Source organism: Erpetoichthys calabaricus, chromosome 6 (genome assembly GCF_900747795.2).
Source record: "Erpetoichthys calabaricus chromosome 6, fErpCal1.3, whole genome shotgun sequence".
Classification (NCBI taxonomy): Eukaryota; Metazoa; Chordata; class Cladistia; order Polypteriformes; family Polypteridae; genus Erpetoichthys; species Erpetoichthys calabaricus.
Window position 1 is genome coordinate 195,907,388 of NC_041399.2, and position 20,829 is coordinate 195,928,216.

Below are 20,829 nucleotides of genomic sequence, written 5' to 3' on the forward strand. Positions count from 1 at the left end.
ACCCACTGCAGGACACACACAAACACACCTATTTAATAAAATCTTTTTGCATGTTAGGTTACCTTTTTTATATCCTTTAACAATTAGATACCTCCATATTGATTTCAAATTCAATAAAAAAATGTCTTTTGTTGATGTTTACTTGCTGAGCTGACTGTTCTTCGTGGGCTGCTGCCGTGTATTGTGTGTCTTTAATTTTTTGTGACAGTAATACTGTCTTGTATGGCTCTATTCAATAAGGGCTCGCACAAAAAGGCGAGCTTCAAAAGGGCGACCTCAATTGAGCGCGGCAAATAAAGGCATTCGTAGATAATTTAGTTCAAATGGCTCTGGAATATGTGAAGAGCAACAAAGGTGCAGATCTTTATTTATGCGCCTTTAGTCACCGCGCTCAATTGAGGTCGCCCTTTTGAGGCTCGCCTTTTTGTGCGCGCCCTTATTGAAGGATACCGTCTTGTATGTCCGCTGGCTTGTACGTCCATAATATACCTTTAATTTTCTTTGGCGGTAATACAGGCGTGCGCGTCGGTAATATGCCTTTAATCTCCTCTGACAGTAATACTGGCTTGTATGTGGCTGTAATATGCGTCACTGTATTGTGTACCTTTAATTTCCTCTCGCAGTAATACTGGTTTGTATTTCCGTAAAACGCCTCTAACTTTCTCTGACAATAATATCGCGCATCGCACCGTGCCCTGCGCATGCGCACTTCACCAGAGGACACCCACACACGGACACCTGGACGCACATAGGGATTTTATATATATAGATAGATAGTTTATATATTTTATATATATATATATATATACATTATACAAAGTTACTGTTTGTTTTACCTGCATTTTTATCACTCTTTAATATTGTTTCTTATCAGTATGCTGCTGCTGGAGTATGTGAATTTCCCCTTGGGATTAATAAAGTATCTATCTATCTATCTATCTATCTATCTATCTATCTATCTATCTATCTATCTATCTATCTATCTATCTATCTATCTATCTATCTATCTAACATAAAAGATAAGGTTAGGAACGTACATAAGAGCGCAATACTTGAAATACACAAATGCTGTAATAATTCACACTTCTCCATTCAGTGGAAAGGAAGGTATACAATCCACCTGTTGGTATTTATATTCAAATAAATAGACAGCACTGACTAATAACACTACAGCAACTCTAAATTGCAGGAACAAATACATTGTGTGCTTCTTAATTTCTCTACAGCTCTAAGAGGAAACACTTGGTTTAGATTTCCTTTGGCGCCTCCACAGAAACGTTAACAGTTTATGACATTAACATAGTAAGATTTAAACTCAAACAAAATAACATTAAGAGAGTGCTTACATTACATTAAAGTAGGTAAACTTTATTAACCCCAAGGGAAATGTAGATGCATTTATCAACAGAAACATAAAAAATAAAAATATAAATTCACAGGACAAGTTATACAGTTAAGCAAATAAATAAATGTATAATGTGATGAAATTAGAAAATGAATCAAAAGAATATGAGCTTTTAGTTTGGGACGTCTAAAGGAAGCATTGAATTGCATGATGGCAGGAGGCAGAAAAGATCCCCGAGGCACACCATGGTGGTATTAGTCTGTAGTATTAAAGCGCTCCAAGAGAGCACCTTCAGGAGGGGATGGATGAGATTTTTCGTGATGGCATCCAATTTGGCTAGAAACAGCTTCCATGTGTCCATGTGATGGAACAGACTTTGTTCATTATGCATGTAGTCGATAAATATTCGCATAATGTTTCAAATCAAGCCTTTCCACTGAAAATCATACAAGCTGAAACCTGACAGCCCTCCATTAGGAACTAAACAATTACAGCAGCTCTGAACAGACTTTACTTGGCAGCCCAGAACATCCTACAATTGTTATATTAAAAAGACAGGCATGGCCTGGATGGGGGTCCCATAAAATGGTAGTTATGTGTGGTTGCATCTTTGAACAAGTCGGGGTCTGATTTTATGATCGATTTTTCGGGTTTCAACTTATACGTGAGAATATACGGTACTCTTTGTCTTTTATTCCCGGCCCCAGGTGTGGTTAAATCTCTTGGCACAAAGTCTTGCGGGACATGAAAGTGTCTCTCGGGGGAAAATCACATCTCGTCTCCTTCCAAGATTTTTGTTTTTTATAATAGAGAGATATGCATAGCCAGGGCAGGACCCCTTAAAATGGTAGTTATGTGTTGTCAAGCATTATGGATGGGCAGGTCTGCCACATAATGTCATGTAGTGGTAGGGGAGACCAACCACACCATGCCATCTACAATGCACATATACATTTATAGGGTCAGTACTGTTTCATGTACAGAGTACTGTGAAATTCTTACTTACATGTGCTAATCAAAGCTTTTTTGAGGGGGGTATACAAGAATTGTTTTTTGGCTTCCATTCTGATTGCATTTTATAAAGCAAAATATTCAGTCAAAAACTATTGTGGTCGAAGGTTCGAGGTAAACAGCAGGCAGACAGCAGATGTAGAGTAAAAAGAAAAGCAATTTCTTTATTCTTGGTGGCAGAGGAAACTACTGCAGCCCCTGTCAGTTTTGTGTCACTGACAGTTTACCAATAATAGCCCCATCTTGCGGGGGGTGCGCTTGATTTTTATAACAGAGTACAGAGAGACAGCTTGTCATGGGATAAGGTTACACAATTCTTTGGGGGAATTTAGTAATATTACAACACACTTGTCCAAACAACTAAAGTAGAAATGAAAGAACCTATTACTGTTGATTAAACAAAAATCTCAGACGTTTGAACTTTAAAAAAGATTAGCAGTTTTCCTGAGTACAGACTATAAGTCAGCAGTTTGACAAAAATGATGCAAGTTTGTTCTTCAGCTTTGTGTACACAATTGATCTTTAGTTCATTAGTTTAAGTAAGTCATATTAATAATCAATCTAGTAATATATCCATCCATCCATTATCCAACCCGCTGAATCCGAACACAGGGTCACGGGGGTCTGCTGGAGCCAATCCCAGCCAACACAGGGCACAAGGCAGGAACCAATCCTGGGCAGGGTGCCAACCCATAAAATGATTATACAGGTAATAGTTTCCCTCTTTTAACAATCTTAATGCATTCATATGGTTAACACAAAGAACTCTTATACTTGCAAATATATATAAATATATATATTCTTAGCATCAGCTGGTTTGCATAATAATATATTTTCCATCCACCCAGATGCACACAGATAATAATCATCAAGGCATTTTAGATTTGTTTATCTAAGTACAAAAATAGGTCAAAAGGTCCTCAGTCCAAGATTCTTTGTTCAACTATTACTTAATATATAATAAAAAAAAAATTATTATTCCACACTATACAGTTAGGTCCATAAATATTTGGACAGAGACAACTTTTTTCTAATTTTGGTTCTGTATATTACCACAATGAATTTGAAATGAAACAACTCAGATGCAGTTGAAGTGCGGACTTTCAACTTTAATTCAGTGGGGTGAACAAAATGATTGTATAAAAATGTGAGACAACTAAAGCATTTTAATAACACAATCCCTTCATTTCAGGGGCTCAAAAGTAATTGGACAATTGACTCAAAGGCACTTCAACTGCATCCGAGTTGTTTTATTTCAAATTCACTGTGGTAATGTACAGAACCAAAATTAGAAAAAAGTTGTCTCTGTCCAAATATTTATGGACCTAACTGTACATATAGACATAGACAACAACTCATCATAAACATGCAGAGGTGGGGCAGGAAAAATTTTAAGTTACAGCGTCTATGTACTAACTATATAATAAAACACTACAGTCTGTGTGTCCAGTCTCTCTAAGCAATCTGATTGGTCAGTCCGGATTTGGTGACAGTGACAAAAGACAAAGTGCGAATGTGAAACACACAAGCAAAAGAAACACCATGGGAGTCATGTGGAGAATCACCTTCAAAGATGGCAAGTATAAACATGGACAGATTGTGAGAAAGGCCCCCAAAAATAATGATGGAGTCTGAGAATCAGGCTTTACGAGAACACATGAGAGAGAGAGTAAGAGCCGGAGAAGAGACACTCACATACATGTGGATACCGAAGAAAGTAACTGAAAGTGTACGTAGGGCAAGAGATAATTTTTTTATTATATTTTATTACCTTTCTTCGATAGGTAGTGCTGCTAGTAGACAATATTTCAACAGTAATAATAACAGTAAACTGCCATAGAAAAGGGGACAAAGATTCGGCAAAATAAGTGATCAAATTGTGCATGCTAAATTCTTTTGTGTTAATTTTGCTGATTCAGAATAGATATTGATACAGAGTATTATCAGATATGACAAACAAAAAATCGGATATGGGCCAAAAACTGCAGTGTGAATGTAGCCTAAGTAGTCCTTAGCAACACACAGACTCAGACATAGCCGTTACAGGATTATCAACTCATTTTTATCATCGCAGCTTTCTGTAGCATTGCTTCAGGTTTTTGGGATGGTGGGGGGTGTAGAGGGCAGGACAGTTGCTCCTTTAATCTCCCATAGATAGAGCATATGTTTATGGAGGCTCTTCAGGCCCCCTAGTGGTCAAGAGCCTCTATGCAACAAATACTCTACTGTATACACTCATACTTGCACCCCTGCTTGCCACTCCCTGGCACCATGATCAGTAAATATTACTGTCTTGCCTCAAAATGTCTGTCTTCCTTATCTGATATATAAATCTGCACAAGTGCTCTAAATCTAATTAAGTGTTTCACATCCATGCCATAGTCCCTCAGCAGTTCAATAAATGCTTTCCACTAGCATGTCATTGTATTTATCTCCACAACTGGAAGAAACAGATGTAACAATGCTGCTGATTGGGTGTTTGACATTTTATAATAATAGTAATGATGGGTATGTTTTGGGGTTGCAGGTGGAAAGCCCAGATTTTCCAGAAGAACTCCAGCACTGGATAAAGTACAACACAGCTAACAGCAAGAAGCTGAAGGCAGAGCAAGAGATGGAGGAGAAGTTGGATTAACCACATCATCATGACAGGCCACTAAACTGTAGTTGGAACTTACCTACAAGATGGAAATAAGGGAAAAAATATACTTACTTCAAAAAATAAGCAGGGTATCGCTGCAGCCAGGACCCAAATGTCGAGTGGGGGTTTTATAACCAACCAGTAACGGCACCCAGCACATACACTTGACTTGACTTGAGCATTCCTAGTTTTCATCCTCTTTCTCTGTACGTTTATCATTCGTTTGCTCAGAGGTCGATGCGCTTGCTGCTTCCTGAGCAGCTCTTCTTTTCTCCACCCTAGCGGCCCGCTTCTTCTCTTCTTTCGTTGCCATCTTTTTGCGTTAAAACTGATTAAGTCAGTGTTTGTGTTGCAATTACTTAGTACATTTTCTTTAATTTTTCACTTAAGTCTTCAATCTGCCTCAAAATTGATTTAAGATATGAAGAGGTAAGGGAAGCTGCCCTTCTGGCCGCTGCTGAGAGTTGATTCTACAATAAAATAAAATAAAAATAAAATGAGGAATAACCTTGGAGGTCAATCATCACCCCAAAAGTGGATAGTAGACATCACGTAGTATATGTGTACCAAATTTCAGGTAAATTGGTCAAATGGTTTGTGAGCTACAGGTGATTTAAAATCCTGGACAGACAAACGAACAGCCACGGTAGCGTATTATATATACAGTAATCCCTCGCTATATCCTGCTTCGACTTTCGCAGCTTCACTCTATCGGGGATTTTATATGTAAGCATATTTAAATATATATCGTGGATTTTTCGCTGGTTCATGGGTTTCAGTGGACAATGGGTCTTTTAATTTCTGGTACATGCTTCCTCAGTTGGTTTGCCCAGTTGATTTCATACAAGGGACGCTATTGGCAGATGGCTGAGAAGCTACCCAATTAAAACTCCTCAAATATATTGTGAGCAGTTCGTACCCCTAGAGCAGGGGTCCTCAATCACGGTCCTGGGAGACCGCAGTGGCTGCAGGTTTTTGCTCCAACCCAATTGCTTAATAAGAGGCACTTATTGCTCAAGTAAAACCTCTGCTTCACTTTAGTTGTCTCGCTCGTTAAGATTTAAAACCCTTATTGCATATTTTAGTCTTAAACAGCTGTATTCTTGGTTTTTTATTGCTCCTTATTAGCAATAACATGCAACTGACAAAAGAGACCAGCATTTCTCCATTTAGCTTGTTACCATTTACACCTGTGTGTATTTATCATGCACTATTGGGTTTAAATACTTGGAAGGAAAGTAAACAGAAAAAAGTGAAGGACTGAGAATTACTCATCCATTTTAGCTTTCAGATCATTTAGATGATATCCTTAGAAAGGGGAGGAAAATCTAGGATATGAGAATTATGTCACATAGCAGAGTTAAAGCACTAACAAGCCATGAAATTAAACTATTGGCAAGAATTGCTTTCTAATTAAGCAACCGGTTAGAACAAAAACCTGCAGCCACTGCAGCCCTCCAGGACTGTGATTGAAGACCCCTGCCCTAGAGGATATGGACGCTCCTCAAAAAACACTGAAAGACTACTCTCACATTGCTCCCTTCCTTGCTGGGCTTACTTGTGGCTGCTTTTTTGCGGGATATGCTTCCCGCACGGTGCTTCGCATATTTAAAAGCCCAAACAGCACCTAATGATTTTTGATTGTTTGCTTTTTTCTTGCTTTCTCTTGCTCTGACATTCTCTGCTCCTGACGGAGGAGGTGTGAGCAGGGGGGCTGTTCGCACCCCTAGAGGATATGGACACTCGTCTAAAAAACGCTGAAAGACTACCTTCACATTGCTCCCTTCCTTGCTGGGCTAACTTGAGGCTGCTCTGTCAAGCGATATGCTTCCCGCATGGTGCTTCGCATACTTAAAAGCTCGAACAGCACCTATCAGTTTTTGATTGTTTGCTTTTCTCTCTCTCTCTGACATTCTCTGCTCCTGACGCGCACTCCTTTGAAGATGAAGATATGTTTGCATTCTTTTAATTGTGAGACGGAACTGTCATCTCTGTCTTGTCATGGAGCACAGTTTAAATTTTTGAAAAAGAGACAAATGTTTGTTTGCAGTGTTTGAATAACGTTCCTGTCTCTCTACAACCTCCTGTGTTTCTGTGCAAATCTGTGACCCAAGCATGACAATATAAAAATAACCATATAAACATATGTTTTTTACTTTGCAGATTTTCACCTTTCGCGGGGGACTCTGGAACGCAACCCCCGCAATTGAGGAGGGATTACTGTAAAGATAAACACTGACTGTATAATATAGTTTAAACAAGTACATTAAGAAGTATGTCCCCTCCCACTCGACTTTCGGCTCTTGGCTGCAGGGATAAACACCTGAAAAAAATACTCATTTGAATAAGGTAAAGCCTTTGGTATGACATCTTGCTGCCTACAGTTCAGTTTAATGTTAAGTACAGGTATCTACAGTCCTTCCTTTAGAAATCAGGAAATGAAAATTGGATGTTGATTTTATTTTTTCCTTTTCCTGCAAAGGTAGAGGCTCCAGGCTGCAGAAATACCAGACTCCCTAGTTCATCTAGTTGGTAGAACAGGTGGTAAATCCAAATCTGAACCCCCCCTAGCAGAAATGTCAATGAAACCTCGAAATCAGTGACCTTTCATGATCAGGGCTGGTAGCCTGGAACCTCCATCTGGAGGAGTTAACTTACTTGACTGTACTTGGCATTATCTGAGTCGGATCATCTTTCCACAAGCCTAATCTTAACCATACTGCAAAAGGGTGGAACTCTGGTAGTTTAATTGGAAAACAGCCATACTATAAGAGCAACGCAAACTTGTGTGGATTTTTGCTACATTTACGTATGATATGCCTAAACTTAGTTTGCATTGAGCCTCAGATATAAAAGTACTGTAGCTTATACTAGGCAAGGCCCTGTCAAATGTTAAGTATCCAGAAACCTGAATAGGGCTGAAAGTCAAGTTCATACCAGAATATTCTGATTACAGGAAGAGAAAGAGGGAAAATGTATGAAAATTTACTTGAACTCATTTTTGTAAAAAAAATACTTACGTAAGCTTCTAAGATTAAAAAAACAGCCACCATGGCCCCCGGCTCACTCACAGTATGCCTGTCTATCACTATCATTTAATCTGAGAGTCCTGCCTTGCTGGAATTCATCAGGCATTTCATCCTTTGGACCTTTACACCAAACGATGCTCCCTTGACACAGCTGAAGACACAAAGACCACAACAACTGAAAATTCCTGTTGTGCCACAGACTCCGACTATGTTGATGTGCTGCCTTCACGGTTGTTTGTTTCAAGAAGGTAAATCAGAATTAAAAGTCAAGTTAAATGCCATTTTCCTTTACTGGTTGAGAAATGCTGCAAGGTAAAAGTAAAATACTGTATTTTTAAGGGCAAATAATCACTACTTATCACTTTTTCATTTTTAATTTTGCAGTGACAATTGAGAAGAAACTGTAATTAAAAACTACATACATGACATCCATTTTGCAGATTTTGTGTTTTCTTCTCTTGGTTAATAAGCAAGAAAAAAATAAAGCAAGTTTTATACAGTTGGTTTCAGGTTGCTGCTGCAAAAATAACACAGATGAAATTTAAATTTCTGAGTTGTAGATTTCACCATTTTAGAAATAGTTGAATATAAATATGTATTTTTTCCCCTCCTGGCAAATCTTTGGATTGTCCTCTCACCCTGTTCTCTTACAACCAGGTTCAGATTTCCTACAATTGTCACAGCAGCTCCAACTTCTCTAACAATGTCTGCCGCTGAAAACACAGTTACCCACCTTTTATACTGAGCCATGAATGACTTGGCACATTACAGGTGAACCCACCAATAATTCCCACCAAACACAGACACTGTGACTAAAGGAAACATCAGACACTTATACAAGACAATACAGCCGAGCTCTTGAACATGTCCACTGTACTGAGTGCCTGCTTTACCAGCAGGATTTAATACTTTTCAGGTAGGCTTGGACTTCACCGTTCATCTTCTCCATGACATTGATATAATAATCAGCTGGCACTGGGCCACCACGATTCCTTTTCCTTGAGTTGATTGAAAACTTCACCAAGTTCGTTTGTTAATTCATAGCAATGGTGTGCCCAGTGGAAATGAGTTGGTTGCCCTGAGGGAGCCTGGCCTTGCTGGTATTCAAAACAAGGACTTAACTCAATGGCAAGTGCAGAGCGGACCAGTCCAACAGCGCCACTTCGCTCTGGGCATGGATGATATAAACGGCCATTTACAGGGTGCATATACAGCGCTTCTGGTCGAAAGGGCACTGCCAAACGTTCTGAACCTCCACAATAGGAAAGGAGCTCAGCATCGGATCCTCTCATCAAGATCTTAGTAAACACGACTGGCCGGTCTTCACAGCGTAGGAAGTTACGTTCCCTGCCACACAGAGACAGGAATGGGAATGAATCCTGGTACCGACCAATCTCATTTCTTTGCAGGCGTGAGAAGAAGAAGGCTAGGAAATGTTGATCTGAGAGGCAAACAGACAAAGGGTCATTTAAAACTCGATTCAGCCAGGCCTGCAAAGCGCCTTATTGTATTATGAGACCAGTTTGAGAGGCACTACTGGGTATAAAGACTAAATAACATAATTATTTCTACCATTCATGTCTGCTACCCTTGTCATTTTGATGTATATGCCTTCTAAATGTTTACTGTAATTTCTAGCTATCTTCACATCCATAAAAATGTTCATTCTAAGGTTTGTACAGTACCTTATGATAACACTGACTACCTGTATATACAATTCAGATCTTATACTGATCAAGAACATGCATTATTCTAAAAGCAGTATTAAAGTAAGACCGTACTTAATGCAAATATACAAGTGTAAGTCAATAATTATCTACACTTTTATGAAATTGTTGTTTATGTTAGCTGTACAGCTTTTTCTGTGCACATGTGGGAACATGGAGTCGTGTGTGGTCACAGTGATAACAATTTGACCTCCATCAGTCAGCTTTTCTTGTTGTTCTCTGGGCAAAAAACATGGCTGCTCAGCTCTCCATTTGCAACAATCAACAGTAACGAGCAGTGATCAGCTTTTTATTGCTGAAGGTATACCTGGAGCTTTCTGTACAATATGGAGGACAGTGTTTTACCCAGTGGCGTGGCTAGGGGCGGTCCACCCCGGGTGGCACATTTTTCGGGGCCGCATTATTGGCCAAAAGGCTCAGTACAATTCGTGTGTAAGCAGCAGGGTTCAGAAAAACATCACTCATGAATGAAAAAAAGTCAAATTCTCTGATTTGTATCCACAAATACTTCAAAAATTATTTTCAGACTGTCCTTCTGTGACGGCATCAGACACAGCAGTTGAAATTTATGAGGCAATAACAAAAATAAACATAAACATTACACCGATAATAATTTCTACGAAGATAAACAACTAATTTATAATTTCGTTTTGTTATCAATCCGAATGCATTCTTGCTCTGCGCAGAAAACATGTCCACCTGTCACTTGTACACTACACTGGTTCTGGTTTTTGCAGCGTAATTATATTAAACTAATAATGAGAACACGGCCTATCAGTGCGTCTATACTATATTCTTGTCTAGTTGATGCTTATAAATAATTATATGTGAAAAATTATTGCTGTTTCTCTATATATGAATAAATCTATGCAAAATGAATGTTAATTTTACTCTATACGTCATTTTAATTTTCTATTTAAATAGGTTAACATATTCAGACTTGGGGGTTCACCCCCTGCTCGCTTTGCTCACCAACCCCCCAGCAAGCACTATGCGCCAGCCTCTTCATGTCTCTGCCCCATGCGTTGTGAAGAGGGGGGGCTGAACACATCCAAAGAGATGCGGTTGCTCCTCCCAGACGGTGATACAATGGGAAACAAATAGTTTTTTTTTACCTCCTCTTTGCTCGCTCGGCACTTCAAACATTTAAAAGCCTGTATAGTAGCTGTCCTACTCTTAGGGCTCGTTTATACTTCATGCTCAGAATGCATACGCGCCCGCATCATGGCTGCCACGCGTTCCCAGCATTCATTTGATGCGTCCTCTGAGCAAGTCCTCAGAAATTAACGCGACGTGTGTGTGAGTTGCAGTACCAGCAAAAAGTCGGGGGGCGCAGTGTGCTAAAAGTTGGAATGTGACATCAGAGTCTCTGTTTACTATCTACATGTGACAGAAAGCCACTCTGCTGATCCTATGAGATCGGTGTGCGCGCTTCGATGTTTGATGAATGGTTCGAAGTGGTGAAGCAAAATGCCGACATACAAATGCATTCGTGGTGCTTTTATATTCAAGCATCGAATATTCCCTATCGTAATGACATGATACGTTTTAGAAGTCTCACATACCGTCTTCTGTGCCATCTTTTTTTCTAGGGCTTTCTCCGGTACTGACAGCAAACAGCAATAGATCGCCACACTGAGCACATTAAATGCATGATATTCCAACTCTCTACACATTTTGAATCCTTAGATTTATACTTGATATCACTTTCATATTGCAATGCATTAAAGTATGTATGTTACGTTTTACAGATAAATTGTTAATTTCATTTAAATAATGAATGCTGTTAATAATTACACACATGGGAGCAACACGGTGGCGGAGTGGTAGCACTGCTGTCTTGCAGGGAGTCACGTCGCTGGTATTCCCTGCCTGGAGTTCTCATGTTTTCCTGATGGGTTTCCACACTGTGCTCCGGTTTCCTTCCAAAGATATGCAGATTTGGTGACACTAAAATGATGCCAGCGTGTGAGTGTGTGCTTATATTCACCTTGCGATGATCTGATGCCTCGTCCAGGGATTGTTTCAGCCTCGTGCCCAATACTAGCTGAAATGGACAAATCCCTGGACTGATGGATTTAATCATTAAACATCCTTTTCAGAGATATTGCGGTAAGGTGTCCTCGGAATTTAATGGCTGTTCCAGGCAATTCACATCACAGTGAAGCCGAACCTGTTCTCACAGTGATAATATCTCGCACTGCCCCCTGGTGGATTCCTCCAGATTTACGTAAAGTACGCGTGCAAGTATAAACCGTACAACGCTTGCGTAGCAGAAGTGTCCGCTGGAGCATGCGTTGCGTTGCGTGAAGTATAAATCCGGCCTTAGTCTTTTATTTCCGGCCCTGTGCATGCTTAAATCTCTTCGCACAAATTCTCATCTCGCAAGATATATCACATTAAAGTTTCATAAATTCTCAAAAGAATAATACCAAACATATGTATGTAGGTTTGAAAATAAGCCCGATTTAAAGCATGACATAAAAATGTCACATAAAAGCGTTGCACTTTTAGGCATAGGATTTTATATTATATATATATATATATATATATATATATATATATATATATATATATATATATATATATATATATATATATATATATATATATATATAAAGAGAGAGAGAGAGAGGGGCGGCATGGTGGCGCAGTGGGTAGTGCTGCTGCCTCGCAGTTGGGAGACCTGGGTTCGCTTCCCGGGTCCTCCCTGCGTGGAGTTTGCATGTTCTCCCCATGTCTGCATGGGTTTCCTCTGGGCACTCCGGTTTCCTCCCACAGTCCAAAGACATGCAGGTTAGGTGGACTGGCGATTCTAAATTGGCCCTATTGTGTGCTTGGTGTGTGGGTGTGTTTGTGTGTGTCCTGTGGTGGGTTGGCACCCTGCCCGGGATTGGTTCCTGCCTTGTGCCCTGTGTTGGCTGGGATTGGCTCCAGCAGACCCTCGTGACCCTGTGTTCGGATTCAGAGGGTTGGAAAATGGATGGATGGATGGATAGAGAGAGAGAAGATATGTTGGAGGGCAGTAAACTGAAGCACCACCCCGCCCCGAGCGGCACAGACTCGAGCTACACCACTGGTTTTACCACAGTAGAGTGTTAATGAATGGACTGAGAAGTTCAAAAGTACAAAGAAGGAGAAGGATGCCCATCCATGTCCACTACCGACAATACAATACTGAGCAAGTCTTTACCATGACTCTGACAAACCAAGCAAGATTTTGGCCACTGGTACACCTTCAGTCCATAAAAAAAGCGGATGGAGGCTGGAGTGGCCAAACAACAAGAGCAACTGACTGTTCAGGGCTGAAAGCTTTACCACAGTGAGCACAGGAACTCCATGTTTCCACCTGTGTGCAGGAAAAGCTGTACAGCCAACCCAATCAAAATGAGCAGAAAAGTGTGGGTAATTATTGAATTACCTTGTAGACAGACAGACAGATAAAATTTTGTCTCCAAGGTGAAATTAAGACTTCACAAAAGCTCAATAAAAAATGTAAATATTATATGTGATGATGCAGGTCCACTCCACGCTCCCATCTTCTTTACGGGAGCCCTGAACCCAACACCGTCTGCAATGTCACCGAGATGAGCTGACAAATGAGGACACTTCTCAAATGAAGCCAGGGGATATTAGCAAAAAGTGCCAAAGTGTTTTTATTAAAACAATAATTACAGTGTCCAAAAAACAAGTGCAATGCATCTGGTTTCAATAAATAAATCATAAAACCAAGTGTTCAGTGGGGATAAAAACATCGATAAATAAATCCATTAAAATCTGAGGTTAAAATGCAGTCTCACTCTTCCCGATCACAGCCCACCTCCATCTCACCCATTGCTCCCACAGCCGACGGAGACCCAACAGCCTCCAGCTCCTTTCGGCCAACCTCCGTCTTGGCTTCCATTAAGGACATCACTGCCAGACCGTCCGAGGTCGGCTCTCCTCCCTTCATCCTTCGCGCTCACGCAGTCGCTCCTCAGATCCCTCGGGAGGACACCTGCCTTGCTTGCTCACCCCACTCCAATAGAACATTCAGTGGGGTGAACTAGCCCCTAGAGCGCCACAACCTAACGCTCCTTCGCGGGGCCCCAGCTCGTGCTGTCTCCTCCTTAGGGGCGGCCAGATTGTAGCTGCTAAGACGGTTCTTTCACATCCTTTAACCTCCTTTTTCTTCTTCTATACATCTATCCATCTATACCCATCCCCTTTCCTGCTGCATACCCGTATATATAGGCCCACCTCCTCATGCCTCCATGGCTGCAGCGCCTTAATCACACGCCGCAGGAAGCCAATGAAGCAATTGAGAACGAACACACCCACACGTACAGGTGCGACTCGCTCCAACTAGATAGATAGATAGATAGATAGATAGATAGATAGATAGATAGATAGATAGATAGATAGATAGATAGATAGATAGATAGATAGATAGATACTTTATTAATCCCAATGGGAAATTCACATAACTAATAATAACTACCTTATTAATTCCCCGCGGTCGTGCAATCACACCCTCGGAGAACAACACGGCTATACGGATTTAAAACCCTGACCTTTTTTTTAAAGCCGCGGACCCGCTATACCAGAATTATAACAAACAAAAACTCATCTGAACACACACACACACAAGAACTTCTGGCTTGGCTAATGATAACAGATTGGCTGCCATCTAATAAGAGGCTGGTACAGGGGAGTATGGTGGCTCAGACAGCCACTCATTTGTGCCACAGGCTCATATTTAAAGACATTTAACATTTAAATAAAGCGGGTGCCAGCCCAGCCATGGTGACTCTGAATTGGACTGAGCAGGTCTGCTAAGGGGTCAATGGCTGCTGACTGTCAGACTGGCTACCACCACAGCAGTCCAGCAGAGGCATGTTACTTTAGCACGATTTCACTTTTACTTGTAAAGGCTTATCATCAAGGCACTACTTTCAGACATATTCCATAAGAATAAGTTGAATAAAAACCAAAGTAGATTCTGGAAAAAAAAAAATTAAACCTCAATAATTAAATAAAATTGAATAAATAAAGCTTATGAATTTGTATGTTTTTTAACCCCACTGACAACTCAGGATTTCTTATCATATAAATTGGAGGTGACATGTACAACGTAGAAACATGATTTCACTACGACCAAGTAATGCAATTCAAAAGTGACAGAAGGTAAGCCATGTGTGGTCCAGTCCTCTGCGCTCATGTTATCCCTTTTCAAATGTAAAGACATGTCACAAAGCAAAGGATGTGTTGTTTGTTTTTTCTTTTAATAATATAGGTTTATAATCAATAAATGCCACACTGATCACTCTAAATCCACCCCACTTCTGTTTATACTTTAAGAAAATTAACACATTACCTTTAAAGCAACTGATAAAGTTCTTGACTTTTGAGTCATCCAGGAACAGCTGCAATGAAATGGGAAACATCATTACCTCTCTTGGACAAGGTGTGACACACAGGTGACAACAGAGCAGCTGGGCACTTTACACAAAGGGACAGGACTTGTGTTATTAAACAGTATACTGAAAAGGGCAAGGGGCCGGGACTGAAGAGCAGTAACAATGAAGGCAGAAACATTACAGCAGAACTGGAAGGTATAAAACATAATACGTGTTAAACAAAGTTATCAGCAAATGATTAAGCCATGTATTGAAATGCAGAAGATTATTAATGCTACGCTACATTTTTAATGAATGACTCACATACATGGGTGGAGGGGCCTGGGACCTGCCAAGATGCACATCTCTCTATTATAGTAAAAAAATTTTGAGGAGAGAGACGACACTTTCTCAGAGAGACACTTTCACGTGTCGTGAGACGAGACTTTGTGCCAAGAGATTTAACCACGCCTGGGGCCGGAAATACAAGACAAAGAGTAGATGACGAAGTAGAACGTCATGAAGAATTCAAAAACGTTGGCGCGATACACATGCAGAGCAGGTTAGAGATAATGGAAGTACAAAAATTCACAAGTCTAAAAATAATGATAGTAAAGATCAAATTAGCGCAAACAAACGGAAATTATTACTTGGTGAAATATCTGAACAGTGAAAAGAGATTGAATATATTGTTTGGATTTAAACTTTAAGTCAGAGACTTGTAGATCGTCTAATTCGTGTTGCTATCAGGGAAAAGAAGTGTTTCCTCCCAATGAAGAGGCGTATCCGCGAGAATTAAAAGATTTGTTGTTTGGTGAAAGTGAAATCCCACGCAAGAAAATTTCAAGCCCCGCGGGACAAGAGCTTATGCAAAGAGATTTGGAAAAGTCCTGCTCACATTTGTGTGAATGCTATTGTCAGACACAGTTTGTGTAAGAGAAAGAAACGATATTCACTCACGGGCAGTTCTACGTTGCGTTGTCACGATGTAATTCCAAACACAGAATCAAAATTCATTGCAATATTGACGAAAAAGATTGAATATATGGACATACAGTACTGTGCAAAAGTTTTAGGCAGGTGGGAAAAAATGCTGTAAACAAAGAATGCTTTCAAAAATGGAAGTGTTAATCATTTATTTTCATCAATCAACAAAATGCAGTGAATGAACAAAAGAGAAATCTAAATCAAATCAATATTTGGTGTGACCACCCTTTGCCTTCAAATCAGCATCAATTCTTCTAGGTACACTTGCACACAGTTTTTGAAGGAACTCGGCTGGTAGGTTGTTCCAAACATCTTGGAGAACTAACCACAGATCTTCTGTGGATGTAGGCTTCCTCACATCCTTCTGCCTCTTCATGTAATCCCATACACACTCGATGATGTTGAGATCAGGGCTCTGTGGGGGCCATACCATCACTTCCAGGACTTCTTGTTCTTCTTTACGCTGAAGATAGTTCTTAATGACTACGGCTGTATGTTTGGGGTCGTTGTCCTGCTGCAGAATAAATTTGGGGCCAATCATATGCCTGCCTGATGGTATTGCATGATGGATAAGTATCTGCCTGTATTTCTCAGCATTGAGAACACCATTAATCTTGACCAAATCTCCAACTCCATTTGCAGAAATGCAGCCCCAAACCTTCAAGGAACCTCCACCATGCTTCACTGTTGCCTGCAGACACTCATTATTGTACTGCTCTCCAGCCCTTCGACAAACAAACTGCCTTCTGCTACAGCCAAATATTTCAAATTTTGACTCCTCAATCCAGAGCACCTGCTGCCACTTTTCTGCACACCAGTTCCTATGTTTTCGTGCATACTTGAGTTGCTTGGCCTTGTTTCCATGTCGGAGGTATGGCTTTTTGGCTGCAGCTCTTCCATGGAGACCACTTCTGGCCAGACAGTAGATGGGTGTACCTGGGTCCCACTGGTTTTTGCCAGTTCTGAGCTGATGGCACTGCTGGACATCTTCAGATTTCAAAGGGTAATAAGCTTGATGTGTCTTTCATCTGCTGCACTAAGTTTCCTTGGCCGACCACTGTGTCTACGATCCTCAACGTTGCCCGTTTCTTTGTGCTTCTTCAAAAGAGCTTGAACAGCACATCTTGAAACCCCAGTCTGCTTTGAAATCTTTGTCTGGGAGAGACCTTGCTGACGCAGTAGAACTACCTTGTGTCTTGTTGCTGTGCTCAATCTTGCCATGACATGAAACTGTCTTCCACAACCACACCTTGGTAGCAGAGTTTGGCTGTTCCTCACCCAGTTTTAATCCTCCTACACAGCTGTTTCTGTTTCAGTTAATGACTGTGTTTCAACCTACGTGTGACATTGATGATCATTAGCACCTGTTTGGTAGAACTGGTTGATCAAACACCTGACTAGAATCCTACAAAATCCCTGACTTTTTGCAAGTGGACCGATAAGAATTGATGCTGGTTTGAAGGCAAAAGGTAGTAACACCAAATATTGATTTGATTTAGATTTTTGTTTTGTTCGCTCACTTTGCATTTTGTAAATTGATAACAATAAACAATCATTATTTATATTTCTGAAAGCATTCTTTGTTTACAGCATTTTTTCACACCTGCCTAAAACTTTTGCACAGTACTGTAGGTGATATGACGGGCGCTGAGCAGGCTCCTATCAATTATGGAGAATCCATTGCATCCACTAAACAGTGTCATCTCCAGACAGAGGAGCAGCTTCAGCGACAGACTGCTGTCAATGTCCTGCTCCACTGACAGACTGAGAAGATCGTTCCTCCACCAAACTATGCGACTCTTCAATTCCACCCGGGGGGGTAAACGTTAACATTATTCAAAGTTATTGTCTGTTTTACCTGCATTTTTTATCACTCTTTAATTTAATTTCTTTATCAGTATGCTGCTGCTGGAGTATGTGAATTTCCCCTTGGGATTAATAAAGTATCTATCTATCTATCTATGACAGAAGGATGCAGATATTGTTTGGCTTTAAACTTTAAGATCGTCTAATTCGTGTTGCCATCAGGGTAAAAGTAGTGTTTCTTCCCAATGAAGAGGCCTATCCACGAGAATTAAAAGTTTTGTTGTTTGGTGAAAGTGAAATCCACATACGTGAGCGACAGAGACGTGAAGTTGCTGGCGTGTAGCGCAGGCTTGGGGTTGGTGAGCCAAGTGAGCAGGGGGCAACACCCCCTAGTATTGCTAAAATAAATCTCTAATAAGGGTTGTTCTCTCCCCAAGTGATTTTTTTTCTTAAGGCCACAGCTAATGTAAATAATGTTAATAATCAACAAATACAGTTGTTTAATTTTTCCTTGTATGTCACACCCCCTTAACAATGAGAAACAGCCGACCTTGGTGTCACAATCACTCCTAACCTATTAATTGCTATATTCAGGTTTACTTCCAGACTGGCGTAAAGTGGAGAAGGGCAGACTGACTGTAATAACCTTTACCGTATTACTAGCAGGTAGACGCATCCTGCTGAAATGGAAGAATCCTAATCCGCCTTTTATAAGTCAGTGGGTAACTGCCGTCCTGTGTTATTTGAATTTGGGGAAAAAAACTAATTCTCAAAAACCTTTTAAAAAACATGGAAAAAATTAATTTAAAAAAATCAGAATATGCATTCATTTAGGGAAGAAAAGATGTGTCTCCTTATTTTGCTCTTTCTCACGGGTGGGGACTGAATTCTTGTTGTTTTTTCTTTTGGTTTATTGAAATTATTTGTTGTATTAGTTCTTCAGATTTTTCCTCCCCCACACTATGTGACTCTTCAATTCCACCCTATGGGGTAAACGTTAACATTATTCAAAGTTATTGTCTGTTTTTATCTGCATTTTTATCACTCTTTAATTTAATATTGTTTATTGTATCAGTATGCTGCTGCTGGAGTATGTGAATTTCCCCTTGGGATTAATAAAGTATCTATCTATCTATCTATCTATCACGTTACTTTAATAAATAGAAAAAATAAAAAAAAAACGTTCTGTATAACATTGATTAATTTACTGTTTCGAATTTAGCTTCACATAGTTTACTGGTAGATTTTATATACAATATTTTCCTCTGTTACATGCCCTGTCGATCTTTAAATAGCTGGGTGTTTGTGTGAGCGCAGCCATACTTGAATGTGCCGCCTGTCTGCGCAAACAAACCTCAACCACGCGTCACACACACCACTGTGACTAACAAAAAATGTCTCTTTGATGAACTAAACAAAATCATAAACGGTCCAGCATCCCAACGATCCATCTATTTTCTAAACCCACTTATCCAACGAAAACAACGCGGGGACGCCGGAGCCAAACTCAGCAAGCATTCGGGGCGACGCAGGACGGCAGCCCATCGTAGGGTGAACGCACGGACACAGACGGGTCAATTTAGTACCGCCGACCCAAATAACCTGCGTGTCTTTCAAAACAGTTAAGTGATGACATCTTAATATTACGCCATGCTTACATTTTCTAACTTTTTAAAAATATAAAAGGAACGGATTATTTTGCCACAAGTATACTAAACACACAACCAAAAAAAGACTTTCCTATCGTTCCAGCATCATTAACGGAACATGTGTACATTCTGATTGCAACGTTTTAATTGTGAGATGTACGCTTTACTGCAACTTTCTATTACAAACAATTTATGCAACGACACTTATGAGATGATATGTATTGTGGTGAATCTAAAACATGCAAATATATTTTATGGTGCGCCCCAAACTCCGCCCCCGCCCATATTCGGCACTTTTGGAGTGAGCGGGCAGGGCTGCGATGTGCTGGTGAAATGTGGGGCCGTGCTTGAGGACTTGTTAAAAGTAACCTTTTCAAATTCCATTTCTTCTGTATTTATTTAAGGTGTCTCTGATTAACATTTTATTAATCTGTGTAAATCTTGTATTTTGTTATCCAGGTACAGGTGACCGTGTGGCACTCAATGTTTAAGTGTCTTTGCTTGCTCACCTGGCCCTGGTGGTCCACATAATAGAAGTATTCGCGTACTCGGGGCTCCGGGCTCTGCCCTTGCACGTAGCTCAAGACTCGACTAGCTTGCCGCGGCCTCCTTATTAACTGCCGAGTCAAAGCTGCGGTTCGAAGCATCGCTGGTTCGTACAAAAAAAAAAAAGAAAATCCGCGCCTCCTTTATCCTTGGGAGCAGCCTTCCAGTGACACACTTCCCCGACTCGCCTGTGGCTCTCTTGTTTACATAATCTTCTTCTTTTTTACTGACAGCTTTTACACTCTGTGGTGCATTACCGCCATCTTCTGCACTGGAGGTGTAAATAACGCATATCCGTTTTATAATCCTGACCGTGTTAAAAAAAGAATACTATGCCACGGGGGCACTACAATTTTTCAATCTGAGGATCAACATATTGTGAAATTACCCATGGGACTAATAAAGTGTATCTTATCTAATGTAATCTAATTTAATAAGAAAATCGATACCATACCTGAAACAATAAGAGAATTATTATCAAAATGACAACTGTACCATAAATAGACAAATTAAAATGAATAGATAATTTAAAAAGTAAACGTTGTTGTTTCCGTGCAAGCACATTTCTTGCAATAATATTACTAAAAGAGAAAAATGGAAAGCAAGCGTAATGTTAATAAATCAATAATTTTCATTGAAAACTGCCAGTGTCAGTTAAATGCTTAGTGCGAGCTTTAGCAAAGCGGACAGTAATACATTCTTGGCGTGCA

The 20,829-nt window shown here is 40.2% G+C and overlaps 2 protein-coding genes across 3 annotated transcripts in view; one reads left to right on the forward strand and one right to left on the reverse strand.

The window, feature by feature from the left end:
* The window catches only part of LOC114653757 (protein THEM6-like), a 30,473-nt gene extending 22,015 nt beyond the window's left edge, over window positions 1-8,458 (forward strand). For both annotated transcript variants that reach the window (XM_051929207.1, XM_028804255.2), the window contains one exon: window positions 4,884-8,458. In XM_051929207.1, the coding sequence (XP_051785167.1) occupies window positions 4,884-4,991 (108 nt within the window). In that variant the 3' untranslated portion in view covers window positions 4,992-8,458. The remainder of the gene's footprint in view (window positions 1-4,883) is intronic.
* c6h8orf82 (chromosome 6 C8orf82 homolog) lies at window positions 8,293-20,350 on the reverse strand. The gene is made up of 3 exons (XM_028804256.2): window positions 20,083-20,350; window positions 15,110-15,158; window positions 8,293-9,467 (listed from the first exon to the last, which is right to left on the reverse strand). The coding sequence occupies exons 1-3, from the start codon at window positions 20,218-20,220 to the stop codon at window positions 8,992-8,994; spliced, it is 663 nt and encodes a 220-aa protein (XP_028660089.1). The 5' UTR covers window positions 20,221-20,350; the 3' UTR covers window positions 8,293-8,991.
* Window positions 20,351-20,829: the final 479 nt, after the last annotated feature.

Excerpts from the sequence above, each read along its gene's own strand:
- c6h8orf82 (XM_028804256.2), bottom strand. The coding sequence starts at position 20,220 with ATGCTTCGAACCGCAGCTTTGACTCGGCAGTTAATAAGGAGGCCGCGG. Across the intron at positions 15,159-20,082 it reads ATGTGGACCACCAGGGCCAG|CTGTTCCTGGATGACTCAAA; the intron begins GTGAGCAAGCAA and ends ATTTCATTGCAG. Across the intron at positions 9,468-15,109 it reads CTTTATCAGTTGCTTTAAAG|ATCAACATTTCCTAGCCTTC; the intron begins GTAATGTGTTAA and ends TTTGCCTCTCAG.